Source organism: Oncorhynchus gorbuscha, linkage group LG22 (genome assembly GCF_021184085.1).
Source record: "Oncorhynchus gorbuscha isolate QuinsamMale2020 ecotype Even-year linkage group LG22, OgorEven_v1.0, whole genome shotgun sequence".
In the NCBI taxonomy this organism is placed as follows: Eukaryota; Metazoa; Chordata; class Actinopteri; order Salmoniformes; family Salmonidae; genus Oncorhynchus; species Oncorhynchus gorbuscha.
The window spans coordinates 34,653,007-34,669,518 of record NC_060194.1 but is presented as its reverse complement, the minus strand read 5'-3'; the positions used below and the strand labels follow the sequence as shown (position 1 = coordinate 34,669,518).

The window sequence follows — 16,512 nt, the reverse complement described above, 5'->3', positions numbered from 1 at the left end:
TCTCGACCCCGACCTGTGCAACTGGGTACTGGACTTCCTGACGGGTCGCCCCCGGGTGGTGAGGGCAGGCAACAACATCTCCACCCCGCTGATCCTCAACGTTCTGAGCCCTCTCCTGTACTCCCTGTTCACCCACGACTGCGTGGCCACGCACGCCTCCAACTCAATCATGAAGTTTGCGGACGACACAACAGTGGTAGGCTTGATTACCAACAACAACGAGACGGCCTACAGGGAGGTGGTGAGGGCCCTCGGAGTGTGGTGTCAGGAAAATAACCTCACACTCAACATCAACAAAACTAAGGAGATGATTGTGGACTTCAGGAAACAGCAGAGGGAACACACCCCTATCCACATCGATGGAAGAGTAGTGGAGAGGGTAGTACGTTTTAAGTTCCTCGGCGTACACATCACAGACAAACTGAATTGGTCCACCCACACAGACAGCATCGTGAAGAAGGCACAGCAGCGCATCTTCAACCTCAGGAGGCTGAAGAAATTCGTGCTGTATCACCGCCTGGTACGGCAACTGCTCCACCCGAGCCACTGCCTGTTCACCCCGCTATCATCCAGAAGGTGAGGTCAGTACAGGTGCATCAAAGCTGGGACCGATAGACTGAAAAACAGTTATCTATCTCAAGGCCATCAGACTGTTAAACAGCCACCACTAACATTGAGTGGCTGCTGCCAACACACTGACTCAACTCCAGCCACTTTAATAATGGGAATTGATGGGAGATTATGTAAAATATATCACTATTCACTTTAAACAATGCTACCCAATATAATGTTTACATACCCTACATTATTCATCTCATATGTATACGTATATACTGTACCCTATATCATCTACTGCATCCTTATGTAATACATGTATCACTAGCCACTTTAACTATGCCACTTTGTTTACATACTCATCTCATATGTATATACTGCACTCAATACCATCTACTGTATCTTGCCTGTGCCGCTCTGTACCATCACTCATTCATATATCTTTATGTACATATTCTTTATCCCCTTACACTTGTAGTTTTGGAATTGTTAGCTAGATTACTTGTTGGTTATTACTGCATTGTCGGAACTAGAAGCACAAGCATTTCGCTACACTCGCATTAACATCTGCTAACCATGTGTATGTGACAAATCAAATTAGATTTGATTTGAAATTTGATTTGATTTGATTACCACAAAATATTTTGCATAGTTTATTTTCCATACTAAGTCTTGCATAGTTCGTTATGTTTCGGTATGTTGCATTGAAAGTGGCTAAGTGGGTTGTACCGTGTCGGAGATCTTTGTGGGCTATACTCGGCCTTGTCTCAGGATGGTAAGTTGGTGGTTGAAGATTTCCCTCTAGTGGTGTGGGGGCTGTGCTTTGGCAAAGTGGGTGGGGTTATATCCTTCCTGTTTGGCCCTGTCCGGGGGGTGTCCTCGGATGGGGCCACAGTGTCTCCTGACCCCTCCTGTCTCAGCCTCCAGTATTTATGCTGCAGTAGTTTATGTGTCGGGGGGCTAGGGTCAGTTTGTTTATCTGGAGTACTTCTCCTGTCCTATTCGGTGTCCTGTGTAAATCTATAAGTGTGCGTTCTCTAATTCTCTCCTTCTCTCTTTCTTTCTCTCTCTCGGAGGACCTGAGCCCTAGAACCATGCCCCAGGACTACCTGACATGATGACTCCTTGCTGTCCCCAGTCCACCTGGCCATGCTGCTGCTCCAGTTTCAACTGGCCTGGGCCCTAGGACCATGTCCCAGGACTACCTGACATGAGGACTCCTTGCTGTCCCCAGTCCACCTGGCCATGCTCCTGCTCCAGTTTCAACTGTTCTGCCTTACTATTATTCAACCATGCTGGTCATTTATGAACATTTGAACATCTTGGCCACGTTCTGTTATAATCTCCACCTGGCACAGCCAGAAGAGGACTGGCCACCCACATATGCTCTCTCTAATTCTCTCTTTCTTTCTCTCTCTCGGAGGACCTGAGCCCTAGGACCGTGCCCCAGGACTACCTGACATGATGGCTCCTTGCTGTCCCCAGTCCATCTGACTGTGCTGCTGCTCCAGTTTCAACTGTTCTGCCTTATTATTATTTGACCATGCTGGTCATTTATGAACATTTGAACATCTTGGTCATGTTCTGTTATAATCTCTACCCGGCACAGCCAGAAAGAGGACTGGCCACCCCACATAGCCCGGTTCCTCTCTAGGTTTCTTCCTAGGTTTTGGCCTTTCTAGGGAGTTTTTTCCTAGCCACCGTGCTTTTACACCTGCATTGTTTGCTGTTTGGGGTTTTAGGCTGGGTTTCTGTACAGCACTTTGAGATATCAGCTGATGTACGAAGGGCTATATAAATAAATTTGATTTGATTTGATTTGATTAATATTGCGTTGATTCCATCACAATTCCCACAGTAAAGGGAAACGTTGATAGTGTTAACTGAAGGGAAAACTCTAGAAAGTTGAGTGAAGTTCAATCTCGTGCTTCTCTGCACATGCTGATATTTCTTCTGGGCAGCAGTCCCCGAGGGAACCTTGTGGTCTAGACACATCATTAAAAGAAACCTCTTATGTTCCTTGGACAGAGCACCTATGCATCACACCCAAAAGTGAGAAAATCACTGTTCAACTGTGCAAATATTGAAAATGAGGTTATATGATAACACATAAGGGTTAATCTTATAAGCATTTTCTAAGTGCATTTATTAATGGTTAATAACTGGATGTAAATACTAGCTCAATATTTTGCAAACACTGACCAGTTATTGCACTATTTTGACCAATTCGATATAACTTTTCATTGGTTTATAAAGCATTTACAAATTATTCAACAATTGTTAATAACATTTATAACTCCTTTATAAACTCTTTACAAATGGAACCTTATTTTAAAGTGTTACCGATATGGGATTATAGTCCATGGTGTTGAGTTTATGGTATAATTGTTGCACAAACTCACCAAGTCCTGGCTGACTTTGATAGGATCCTTGAACACGGTCCAAACCACAGCCTCATTGCAATTTGGAGTAGTCAGGGAGCCAAGGTAACGGTAGTATTTGGTACGGTCCACCCCTTCCAGGAGCTCATCCAATGAAATAGCATGAGTAATGTTTACAATATCATCTTGAGGAAGAGAGAAAGAAAAAACGTATATAAAATTATATGCTACTGAAATTGAACAAGAAAATTACTCATTTTGAATAAATAGAGAAAAAAATCATTACAAACTTTATTTTGAGAAAGTAGTTCTTGATCAAATCAGAACCAGTTAAATCTCTCCTCTCACCTTTTAGTGTGATGTTGGCCAAGTATGATGTCAGAGTATTCCAGGCTGCTGGTGAACCAGTTGCATTACCCGGCATGGCCTGTTTGATAAACAAAGACTTTAGTCATCAAAAACAGCAATAAAACATTAAAATGCCTAATCTACTGTGGACAAATGGACGCCATTTCTATGAAGGTTAAAGCATCCTCTCACCTCTATGAAGAAGCCAAGAGCAGCGAGTCCTGTGCTGTCTGCAACGGCCGTGGTCGTGTTACCATTGAGCGAAGACTTGGCATTTACTATGTGCAACTGAAAGGTGAAGCATAATAGTTGATCTAAATAGTTATCTGAATCCATTGGGAAATTCAAACGTTGGAATAATACATTTAAAAATAATACATTTACAATCGGCCATAATATACAGCTCTTCAAAGATCACTAAGACCTTGATATTGACCCATTGCAGTGTGGTATATTTGCATTAGTATAAACATTCACCACATGTAACATGGGCTACATTCAGATTCTCTTCTTTTCGCCCGAAGTACACTCATACATTTCTCCTGATGAATTTAAAAGGACCACAGGAAGAGTAGCTGCTGCTTCAACAAAAGCTAATGGTGATTCAAATAAACAAACAAATGTAACGGACTAGTATTTGGAATATGGTGGAAACTCCCTCCAGCCATGCATGCTCCAATCCATGAAGGGTGGTGGGGTGGGTTGCGTTGAACCTTCCCATACCTCCATGGGGTAGCGGGTTCCATCCACTGTGTGCTCCGACCCAGGTACTGAGGTACCATTCCCCCAGTGGAGGTGAAACTGCAGGCTGTCATAGGCCTCAGACAGTGCCCCACCTGTAACCTGGACACCACTTGTGAGCGTCACTTTGACTGAAAGAAAGAGAGGAGGAACAAAAAGAGAGGAATTGGTTACATTTCGAACATTAAGGTTCCTGGTTTGGTACATACAGTACAAGTCAAAAGTTTGATCACACTTACTCATTCCAGTTTTTATTTTATTTTATACATTGTTGGATAATAGTAAAGACATGAAAACTATGAAACAATATAATCATGTAGTAACCAAAAAAGGGATAAACAAATCAAAATATATTTCATATTTGAGATTCTTCAAAGTAGCCACCCTTTGCCTTGATGACAGCTTTGTCTAATGAGAACATCCCATCCCTGGTCATCTCTGCCTCTGATCTGGCAGACTCACTAAACACAAATGTTTCCTTTATGAATTTTGTCTGAGTGTTGAACTGTTCCCCTGGCAATCCTTAAATTTAAAAAAATACTAATAATTGTGTTGTCTGGTTCTTAATATAAGACATTTTAAATGATTTATACTTTAAAACTAAATACTTGTGGACTTTACTTTACTCAAGTAGTATTTTACTGGGTGACTTTCACTTTTACTTGTGTCATTTTCTTTTAAGGTATCTTTACTTTTACTCAACTATGAAAATTGGGTACTTTTTCCACCACAGATGGATTGAGAAGGCAAGTCATCTATTCAATCTCCTCACCAGTTTCGCCAGTGTTCTTGATATTCTTCATTGTAGAGTTGTCTCCGTATTTGGTGAAGTTGAATTCAGCCAGGTTTGCGTCGCCCACTGCCGACGTGGAGATGATGTTGATGGGAGACTGACGGGATCCATTGCAATGTTCACTGGCAATGGTGGACCAAGTAGTGTCATCTTAACATGGAATCAATCATACAATGGTTACAATATACCATTGTTTTATAAGTGTCATATAATATGCTAATATATAAATTCTATAGTCTCTTATCCACTGCCATTACAATCACTTCAAGCAAATACTTAATGTACAATTTGTGAATAAAAATTACACTGAGTACACAAAACATTAACACCTGCTTTTTCCATGACAAAGACTGACCAGGTGAATCCAGGTGAAAGCTTATTTATAGCACTTGTTAAAATCGCTTCAATCAGTGTAGATGGGGGGGAAGAGACAGGTTCAAGAAGGAAGATACAGGTTAAAGAAGGTTTATTATGCCTTGTGACAATTGAGATTGTGTATCATTCAGCGGGTGAATTGGCAAGACAAAAGATTGAAGTGCCTTCAAACAGGGTATGGTAGTACGTGAGAGGAGCACCGGCTTGTGTCAAGAACTGCAAAGCTGATTTGTTTTTCATGCTCAACAGTTTTCCATGTGTATCAAGAATGTTCCACCACCCAAAGGATATCCAGCCAACTTGACACAACTGAGTCAACATGTGTCACGCCTTGGTCATTGTATCTTGTGTTTTTGTTATATGTTTGGGTAGGCCAGGGTGTGACATGGGTTTATATGTTGTATTTCGTATTAGGGTTTGTATTAATTGGGAGTGTGTATTATTAGGGGTGTGTCTAGTTAGGCTTGGCTGCCTGAGGCGATTCCTAATTGGAGTCAGCTGATTCTAGTTGTCTCGGATTGGGAACCGTATTTAGGTAGCCTGAGTGCGCGTTGTATTTCGTGGGTGATTGTACCTGTCTTAGTGTTAGTCACCAGATAGGCTGTATTTTGTTTCACTTGTTTGTTGTTTTTGTATTTTCAATTATTTCATGTACCACTTTATTTATTATTATTATTTATTAAAGGTCATGAGTAACCTACACGCTGCATTTCAGTCTGCCTCTCTTCTAACAGCAGACAAAGATCATTACAACATGGGCCAGCATCCCTGTGGAATGCTTTCGACACCTTGTAGAGTCCATGCCCCGATGAATTGAGGCTGTCCAACTCAATATTAAGAAGGTGTTCCTAATGTTTTGTATACTCAGTGTACACTGTAACCATGGGGTTAAAATCAATACTTACTACAACTAGGATCATGGTAACACCACACTGTTAAAATTGAAAAGGGGAAAAGTTATGCAAAGAGTCACAAAATGTATAGCAGAAGACAGTCACAGGCTAACAAAATAATAAAATAATCACTTACAAACTTCTGCAGCACTGTATCCAGTGGGGACAAGGATAGTCGCAATGATAACCACAAGTCGATTCATCTGAAGGTGAGATGAAGGCAATTATGAATGGAGAGCCCACTGAGCAGCGACTGACGCTGGACGTCCATGGACGTTAAAAAGTTGTTCAAATTTGGTCAGTCCCCCCTGGCTTTGATTTTAACATCTTCAAATGCAGATATTTGGTCCGGTACGGACCGGCCTTGACTTCAACGTCACAACGTCCACAAAGATAGATGTTTATGATTGGTTCAGATCTGTCCCGGTCCGAACCGGCCTTGATTTGACCTAAAAGTAGACGTCTACATTTCACATGTTCGGGAATCTACCGTACTCCACTATACTTTACTATGCTCTACTGTATTGTACTGTGCTGTACTATGCTTACTAAACTTCTATGATTGGTTCAGATTTGGTCCAGACTGACCAAATTTGGTCTTGTTTAGTAGTGAAGCTCATTAGTATAATCCCCAGTGTGCTTTGCAAGTGTTCCTTTTACATTTACATCTTGGTAATTTAGCAGACACGTTATCCAGAGTGACAGTCATTGCATTCAAGTAAGGTAGATAAACAACCACATTTTAACGGCTTGCTGGGAGCCTGAACCTCTCACCTTGAACTCAAAAGGGAATTGGATAACATGAATGAAGGCAAATCACCTGGTTGTGATATTATTCCTCCTGAGGTCTATTTAAAATTTTGGAACCAATCAGGTCCACTGTTAGTTGAAATGATAAGCATAGCCGTTCATTTGAAATGGATGTAAATACAGCACTAATTTCGCTTTCATAAAAAAAGGTAAGGAGGCCAACAAGTGCTCTCACTATCGCCCTTTAACTTTGATAGACACAGATATTAAACTATGTTCTCAAATCATGCCGTCCCGTCTCAAAACTCAAAACCCAAATTGGTACATCCGAACCAAAGCTGGTTTGTAAAAAACGATTATCCCCGATAATCTCTGTTGTCTATTACATATCTAACATGCTTCATCAGAAGCCAAAGCTCCTTGGGCAGTTCTCTCTCTCAACGCAGAAAAAGCTTTTGATGAATTAGAATGTTCACATCTTTGGTCAGTTTTGGAACGTACAGTATGGGACTTGGCTCCAATTTCATTGATATGATTACAATACTGTATGACAATCCCTCAGCCATAGTAATAACAGGCAATACCTGCTCTGTTCTGTTCCAAATAACTAGAAGTAGCAGGAAAGGTCATCCCATCTCACCACTGTTTTTTTATTGTCTATGGAACCGCTGGCCTAGGCAAATTTGACAATTGAAAGAAATTACACTAATATCTCTCAATTCTGCAGATCACATCATCTCATTATACAGCGATGATATCTTTCTTTATCTAGACAATATATCTCAATCCCACCCAAACGCGGTTTCAAATTCAGTTCCATCTCAAGTTATAAAATAAATCCAACCAAATCTGCCCTACTGCCTCTTAATTAAGACCCAGATGGAGGACTAAATTTCTACTTTAAATATTTGGGAATAGATATATTTCCTTCCTTAGATACAAGCATTGCTAGAAACTTTTACAATTCTCTCCATGGGACGGTTGAGCTAACATGAGCTAATGTGATTAGCATGAGGTTGTAAGAAACATCTGATATGAGCAGAAATCTTAAATTATTGTTAATCTAACTACACTGTCCAATTTACAGTAGATATTACAGAGAAAGAATATCATGCTATTGTTTGAGGAGAGTGCACAGTTATGAACTTAAAAATTTATTAAATAACGAATTAGGCACATTTGGGCAGAAATGCAATGGTTCATTGGATCAGTCTAAAACTTTGCACATACACTACTGCCATCTAATGGCCAAATTCTAAATGGTGCCTAGAGTGGAATAATAAATTGTGGCCTTTCTCTTGCATTTCACAGAGGATAGAAAAAATCTGATTAAAAAAAACATTTTTTCCCTTTGTATTATACCAGATCTTTTACCAGATCCAATGTGTTGTATTTTCCTACATTCGTTTCAAATTTGCATAAAGTTCAAAGTGTTTCCTTTAAAATGGTATCAAGAATATGCATATCCTTGCTTCAGGTCCTGAGCTACAGGCAGTTACATTTGGGTATGTCATTTTAGGTGAATATTGAAACAAAGGGTCCGATCCTTAAGGTTTTTTTAATCTAACTGCACTGTCCAATTACAGTAGCTATTACAGTGAAAATACACCTTGCTATTTTTTTAGGAGAGTGCACAACAACAAAAAACATTTATCACGGCAACTGGTTGGATACATTCACCTCTGAAAGTAAATAATGTACTTACATTCAATAATCTTACTCTGATTTCTCATCCTGAGGGTCCCAGAGATAAATTGTAGCATAGTTTTGTTAGATAAAATACATGTTTATATTCCAATGAAGGAACTGGGTTCTGGAGTTTGAACCCCTGCTGCCAGCATCCCGGATTCGCCTCTTCACTGTTGACGTTGAGACTGGTGTTTTGGAGGTTACTATTTAATGAAGCTGCCAGTTGAGGACTTGTGAGGTGTCTGTTTCTCAAACTAGACACTCTAATATACCTGTCCTCTTGCTCAGTTGTGGCCATTTTGAGCCTGTAATTGAACCCGAAAATGCTGACGCTCTAGATACTCAACTAGTGTAATGGAGGCCAGGTTTATTGCTTCTTTAATCAGAAAAGCAGTTTTCAGATGTGCTAACGTAATTGCGAAAGGCCTTATAAAAATGATCAACTTGGATTAGCTAACACAACGTACATTGGAACACAGGAGTGATGGTTGCTGATAATGGGCCTCTGTACGCCTATGTAGATATTCCATAAACAAATCAGCCGTTTCCAGCTACAATAGTCATTTACAACAGTAACAATGTCTACACTGTATTTCTGATCAATTTGATGTTATTTTAAATGGACAAAAAAAATGGATTTTCTTTCAAAAACAAGGACATTTCTAAGTGACCCCAAGCTTTTGAACGGTAGTATGTTTTCAGTATATACCGAACAAAAATATAAATGAAACATTCAAAGTGGAAATTACAAACTTTAGAAGCCTTTTTAAACCTCAAATACACTACAAAGGTTTCAATCTCCTGCAACAGGGTGATCAAATTTAGATCCTGTCCGTAAAATCACATCATGGCCCCATTTCCATCATGACCACCTAATCATGCCCCTCATTCCATATTGGCAAATAACACTCCTCACCTCTCCACCTGATAGCTGATGTGTGGTGCGTGTTCTGGCACAGATGGTTGCCATGCATCACCCAAGTGGGTGCTACACATTTATGGTGGATGAGGTGAGTTTGCCCCCCATTTTCAGCACTTTGAGCAGCTGGAAAGGCAATATATAAATGCAATCAATTCAAATGATTTAGTTATTATAGCAAGTTAAGCGTATTATAGTAGGTATAACTCAACAGAGCTTGTGTTACAAAGGCCAAAATGTGGTTATGGCACTTTAAGAGCTGCTAATGCTCCTATGACTTAATAGGCATGTACTGTACCTCCGCCCAAGGATTTCTGACGCATGCCAGCTCTTACAACGCCTTGATAGGTATTTTATGTATCAGCTATCCACATCAATGACACAGTAGTACCCAATCATTGGTTGATGCATGCCACGTCTTAGCAGGGGAACATGGCCACAATGTTTGTCGGGAAAGGCTGGCATTAAAACTCCACCTTCACCTGTTGTTGGGTATCTTCCAGCTTCTAGTGCAAAACTCAATTAATTTTTTTAGTTTCCTTTGTGTATCCCAGCAGCAAACGTGAGTAAATATACATTTGTTTAGACTGTTTTCCCTGATGTGGCTCTAAATGGCATAAATGCATTAAAACAGATGTTACTTCTTAGCCCAGCCTAGTCAATGAGATGTGTGCCACCTCAAACATGTCATATAGTAAAAGCAGGGTATATTGTGCCATAAATGTCTGTTTGCATGAATGCCAGACTCCTCTTACCTTGAAGCTGCACCTGTCTTCACCTCTCCGTCCTGTGCACTCAGCCTCCCATCCTCCCTCATTTTATTCAGTCGTACACCTCAACTAGAAACGATAAACACGCCTCCTTTTTTCAATAGGCTTGGGGGGTTTCAAGTTGTGTAATACTGTAAAAAGAACACCCATTTGAAAAGCAGAAAGTTAGGTGAGGTTTGCCAGGAAAGATATGCAGTACCTAATGAAAGACTAACTTGGACCTTAAGAATTTTTTTATGAAAATCAAAATATTGTCTTCAGAGTAGTCCTCATTTATTTTTATTTTACTAGGCAAGTCAGTTCAGAACAAATTCTTATTTACAGGGGCAGCCTAGGAACAGCAGGTTAACTGCCTTGTTCAGGGGCAGAACTACAGCTTTTTCCTTGTCAGCTCGGTGATTCGGTCTAGCAACCTTTCGGTTACTAGTCCAACGCTCTAACCACTAGGCTACCTGCCGCCCCTCATAGTGACTCAACCAGTCAACCTAGATAAAGTGACATGATGTAACAGTAGGCTATTTGGAATACAGTTCATCATAGTGTTTTAAACAGTACAATTGCTCCAGACAAAATACATCACAAATGGCACTTTATTTGCAACCTGACTGAATAGATGAAAATATAGATTGGGGGAATCTGGATAAAAGCATGTTCTTTCTTCAGAAGAAAAACTGTCCAAGTTCAAAAGAAGCATTCTTTCCGGCCCTCACTAGAACTCAAACTCTGGTTACGTCTCTGCCTGTAAAAAATGTTATGCTGAAGTACTGAAATTCCCACAGAAGAACATTGTTTCTTAACGTTCTCTGAACTATTTTAGGACATTCCCAATGTCGAACCAGTTGCAGAATTGATAGAGGAAAATATGGTTGGAATGACTAATTATGTATACATTCCAATCAGAAACTGACTAGTCCAAATGCTATAATGTACTGTACATATGAGTTTTCTCTCTTGCTCCCTTTCCCAATTGTATATAATGTAGTCAGGAGTTAGTAACAATGAAGGTCTGTTCCTTAGTTCATTCAGTTGTACAAATCTCCAGGTGGTGGGAACGGGCCATCTCCAGATGGTCGGGAATGTTGATTTATGCTGACTGGCCTTGACTTCGTGCTGATAACGCGAAGGCTCGAGAGCTAGAGGGGCCCTCTGTTTGTGAAATGGAACGTTTGGAAAACACTGACGTCATTTTCAGTTTATAACCTGTGGAAATGTGTGTAAGCATTCAGTACTCATCAAGAATAAATGCTGAACTTGTTTTTAAGACTGGTCTCTTGCTAATTCATGCAAATGATAAACTTACAACTTATCATGAATTAGAAATGAGTGCGAATTGAATTGGTTTTGGCAATAAAACATAAAGGAATTTAAAATTCCTCTATCAATTTGGTCCTTCGAACCGGATCTAAATACCTCTCTCTGTGCCTGGAGGTAGTAAGCTGGAAAATCGTGCACGGACGAGTTTGACTCGTTTTACTAAAGACCTGACCTCTGAATTGAGGTTAAAATTGAAACAGGCCTGCATATTATCACAGAGGACAGAGAGAGTGACTAGATACAACGAACATTGCTTTCCCAGTCGGCGATAAGCTCAGTAATTTTTATTCTTGATTAAGGGGGAATGATTTAAATTATCATAGAGTGGATTTAAGTTGTTCTCAGTTTGAAAGTCAACTCTACAAATAGGCTATGCTTGGAGCGACATTGTAGTTCAAAGTCCTATAGAGAACAGGGATTACTGTATAGTCCTACAGTGATCACTGTATACGGGTGAAAACTAGTGTCAGATCGGGCGATGAATGGACGGGGGGTCTTTCCCGGTTTTTAGTAGTCGGTGTTCTTGATAGTGAAAAGTGATCGTGTGGTTGAGGTTCCGTGGGAAGAAACGGAACAGGTGATTTTATGCCATCAGCTTTCAAGAATAGACACTGCAGGATTGGTTTTGGGACTGGCCTCGGTCCATTTGTTTTCGGTCAACTTTACAAGTAGGCTATGTTTGGAGCGACATAGTTTAAGTTAAAAGTCCTATAGGAACGATGATTACTGTATACGGGTGAGTTAAATGTCAGATTGAACAATGTATCCAGCGGAAAGACGGAACAAGTGACCCCATAGATATATAGATCTTGGTAATAGACACTGCAGGTTGGTGGTCTTTATTTAGATTATGGGGAACAATTGAGTTGCTTTTCCGTTGGTCATTTTCAATCAACTCTACAGATTAAGCTATATTTGGGGCGATATTTTAGTTCAAAGTCCTATAGAGAACAGGATTACTGTATATTACTGCAGTGATCGCTGTATATGGGTGAAAACTAGTATCAGATTGAACGACGAGTGGACGGAGACTCTTGAGACTCGGTCTATTTGTCTTCGGTCAACCCTACAAGTAGGCTGATTTGGAGCGACAATCTTAGCAAAAGTCCTAAAGGAACAGTAATGTATTGTATACGGGTGAGACTTAATGTCAGGATGAGGATCCCAATAAAAGAGATATTAACCATAAGGTGTTAAAAATTGGACTTACTAGGCGTAAGTAGATAAGGATTCCAATAAAGAGAAATTAACATAAAGGGTTGAAGATTGGAATTATTAGGAGGGGAAGGAATTTATTATAATGGGTAGTAACCCTTCTAAACTGCTTTCTGAAGAGACGGAAGATTACCATTATATGAAACAAAAAGATAGAAGGAATGTAGATTTCTGTCCTAAATGGGGAAAAGGTATGGTTTTGACGGACGTCTAAATGTAGAAAAGCTAGAATCCCTTAAAAAAACAGATACATAAGGAATGTGGTAATAATGTGAAAAGCAGAATAAACAGGGGTTATACACAGCCGGAGTTTGGCTTTCGGAAGCAAAAAAAAAAGAGAACGAGACGCGCAGAAAACGAGAATTCTAACTGAGGGAAAACAAAGGGTGTTAAATTGGGGCTATTTTCTGTTGTCTAGATGTCGGAGTAACAAATACAGATAACTGTAAAAATGGGTATATTTGCGGAGAGTCTCGGTCAAATTCAGAGCGCTGTTAGTATAGTGGTGAGCACAGCAGTCTCACCAACGGTAATCCATGTTTAGGTTCCCAGCCGAGGCGTTTAACTAAAATTGATTTTAGATCGTAATTGACCTATTTGTATGTTTTGCCTGAAAAATACGGTCGCCAGTGTTTGCAAAAGATATAACTGAACGGATATTATGTGTTCTAGATAGAATTGATAAAATAAGTTATTAAAAATAATGGCGAGACAATTTCGATGTAAAACGCTATTTCGCCCAAAATGATCTGGTGGAATAATGTATTGAGATGGGTGTCGTAATTAAATAGATGTATCATAGAAGAGAGAGAGTTACCTAAAGTTAAATGGAGGGGATAACGGAGAGATACGATACAATTCCAGCCTGCCCTGACATTATGTCTATTTATGAATCAATTGACATGAGAAGTTTAGCACAAAAACAGGGCTTATTTTTATTTATTTATTTCACCTTTATTTAACCAGGTAGGCTAGTTGAGAACAAGTTCTCATTTGCAACTGCGACCTGGCCAAGATAAAGCATAGCAGTGTGAACAGACAACACAGAGTTACACATGGAATAAACAATTAACAAGTCAATAACACAGTAGAAAAAATGGGCAGTCTATATACAATGTGTGCAAAAGGCATGAGGAGGTAGGCGAATAATACAATTTTGCAGATTAACACTGGAGTGATAAATGATCAGATGGTCATGTACAGGTAGAGATATTGGTGTGCAAAAGAGCAGAAAAATAAATAAATAAAAACAGTATAAAAACAGTATGGGAATGAGGTAGGTGAAAATGGGTGGGCTATTTTCCTATAGACTATGTACAGCTGCAGCGATCGGTTAGCTGCTCGGATAGCTGATGTTTGAAGTTGGTGAGGGAGATAAAAGTCTCCAACTTCAGCGATTTTGCAATTCGTTCCAGTCACAGGCAGCAGAGTACTGGAACGAAAGGCGGCCAAATGAGGTATTGGCTTTAGGGATGATCAGTGAGATACACCTGCTGGAGCGCGTGCTACGGATGGCTGTTGCCATCGTGACCAGTGAACTGAGATAAGGCGGAGCTTTACCTAGCATGGACTTGTAGATGACCTGGAGCCAGTGGGTCTGGCGACGAATATGTAGTGAGGGCCAGCCGACTAGGGCATACAAGTCGCAGTGGTGGGTAGTATAAGGTGCTTTAGTGACAAAACGGATGGCACTGTGATAGACTGCATCCAGTTTGCTGAGTAGAGTGTTGGAAGCCATTTTGTAGATGACATCGCCGAAGTCGAGGATCGGTAGGATAGTCAGTTTTACTAGGGTAAGCTTGGCAGCGTGAGTGAAGGAGGCTTTGTTGCGGAATAGAAAGCCGACTCTTGATTTGATTTTCGATTGGAGATGTTTGATGTGAGTCTGGAAGGAGAGTTTGCAGTCTAGCCAGACACCTAGGTACTTATAGATGTCCACATATTCAAGGTCGGAACCATCTAGGGTGGTGATGCTAGTCGGGCATGCGGGTGCAGGCAGCGATCGGTTGAAAAGCATGCATTTGGTTTTACTCGCGTTTAAGAGCAGTTGGAGGCCACGGAAGGAGTGCTGTATGGCATTGAAGGGTACGTTAAATGTTAGGGTATATTAAATTGAGAAGTTCGGTTGGGTTTACTCTGAGGATTAGAATTTAAAACTGAACTCAATCTGAATAGGGAATATATAGATTTTACAAAGGCGGGCAGATTTGTGTCTATGGCCAGCAACGCTTTGCTAGATACTCAATGGGGCTATATAGTGCAACGCTTTGGACTATAAATTAGGTGAGAATAGTTTAATCGTAAGAAGTTGTGATTGTTTTTCTGATTATTGATTTTTGGTTAAGGTAATGCCAGTAAATTTGAACAAAAGGTAACGTATTCTAAAAACGATCTGCTTTCCGTCCTCATTGCGGGGAACAAATACAATGTCTTATCTTAAAGGGACAGTGCACGGTAATCACAGTGGTTTGAGTGTATGACAGTGGGAAAAATATTGTGGGACGACAAATAATAAAAATAAGTTATATGATACCTCAAGGGATTTAAAACAAACAATGTGAGGGAATTATCATAATTATTAGGTTTTGTTTTTGTAGTAAACGTTTGGGTTAAGGTTCCCAGAGACAAGGGATTTTTAAGGCGTGCACTCACTAATGCTGGTCTGAGTTTGTAATTAGACAAGTGAATAACGTATTGGGAATAGAGTTGTAATTAAAATACTAAGTCAAAGACGAGACAGGTATTTAGAGCAAAATGGATTCTAAATGATAACAAAGAGACAATTATAATTTATGCCCATCGAAAAGCTTTTATAAAATTAGCGAATTTAGAGATGTTGGGTGGGGTGGTAAATTACAATTCAGGATTTGAACAGATGTGATAAATTAGGTTTGGTTAATCGAACAATAATTATTTACAATTCATTTGACGAATTGGCAGGTTGAGCGCTTGATGATGACGTCACTAGCGAGACACTTTTGTCACCAGGGACTGGGGATAACGGAACAAAATGTATGGCTGTTAGTGTGTGTATCGGGGTTTCGAGTAACTTTTGAGAATTTGATATAAAAATGTTTTGGTTATTTGTTTACTGGTTATGGTCAATTTTAGGGGTTGATAAAACTGTAACAGTGTGTTCTGGCGGTTTTAGATAGAACTCTTTGTTCCGGGACGGAGGGGAGTTACCCAAAATAAGTAAATTAAAGGAGCCATGAGAGAATGCGAATGCATATTTATTAAATATCGGGGATTAAATTACGGATTCCTTACACTATGAAATGTACGACATTTGCGGCAGAGAGAAAAAGTAATGCATTGGATGATAATGTTATCGGGTTAATTGTATCTAAAGGTAGCATGGTAATTTAAGTAAACATATCCGTAGACGATGTTTAAAACTTATGATTCATGATTTGAGTCAAAGGGGAATTATCATTAGGTTTTAGTTATAGTTCACTTATTGAGTTTCTGATTCGAGGTAGCATTAGTGAATGGGAGTTAGGTGTGTGGTGTCTCACTTTTAGAGGCCTCCTGGGATTATAACTTTGGGGAGAGAGCAGCTTTAAACGACCAAATTGAAAAAGGTCTGCAAATTATACACATGGAACAACTGTTAGAACTGTTTGTTTTAGTGCAAGAGTATTTTAAAGAGGCACGCTCACATATGGAACCTTATGAGATGTTATTTTATGGGTTTTAATTACACGGGCAACTATTTCTATTGTAAGGATAAAGGGTTCTTTATGTCTAATATGGTATGACCTTTTGA

At 39.9% G+C, this 16,512-nt stretch overlaps 1 protein-coding gene across 1 annotated transcript in view; it reads right to left on the bottom strand.

Annotated features, from left to right (window-relative positions):
- The window catches only part of LOC124009195 (carbonic anhydrase 4-like), a 32,354-nt gene extending 22,121 nt beyond the window's left edge, over positions 1-10,233 (bottom strand). Inside the window, exons 1-8 of the mRNA XM_046320757.1 lie at positions 10,200-10,233; positions 6,223-6,289; positions 6,099-6,125; positions 4,798-4,968; positions 4,008-4,156; positions 3,477-3,572; positions 3,285-3,363; positions 2,958-3,121 (exon numbers count right to left, since the gene is read on the bottom strand). Coding sequence (XP_046176713.1) covers positions 2,958-3,121; positions 3,285-3,363; positions 3,477-3,572; positions 4,008-4,156; positions 4,798-4,968; positions 6,099-6,125; positions 6,223-6,289 — 753 coding nt within the window. The 5' untranslated portion in view covers positions 10,200-10,233. The remainder of the gene's footprint in view (positions 1-2,957; positions 3,122-3,284; positions 3,364-3,476; positions 3,573-4,007; positions 4,157-4,797; positions 4,969-6,098; positions 6,126-6,222; positions 6,290-10,199) is intronic.
- Between the last annotated feature and the right edge of the window lie 6,279 nt (positions 10,234-16,512).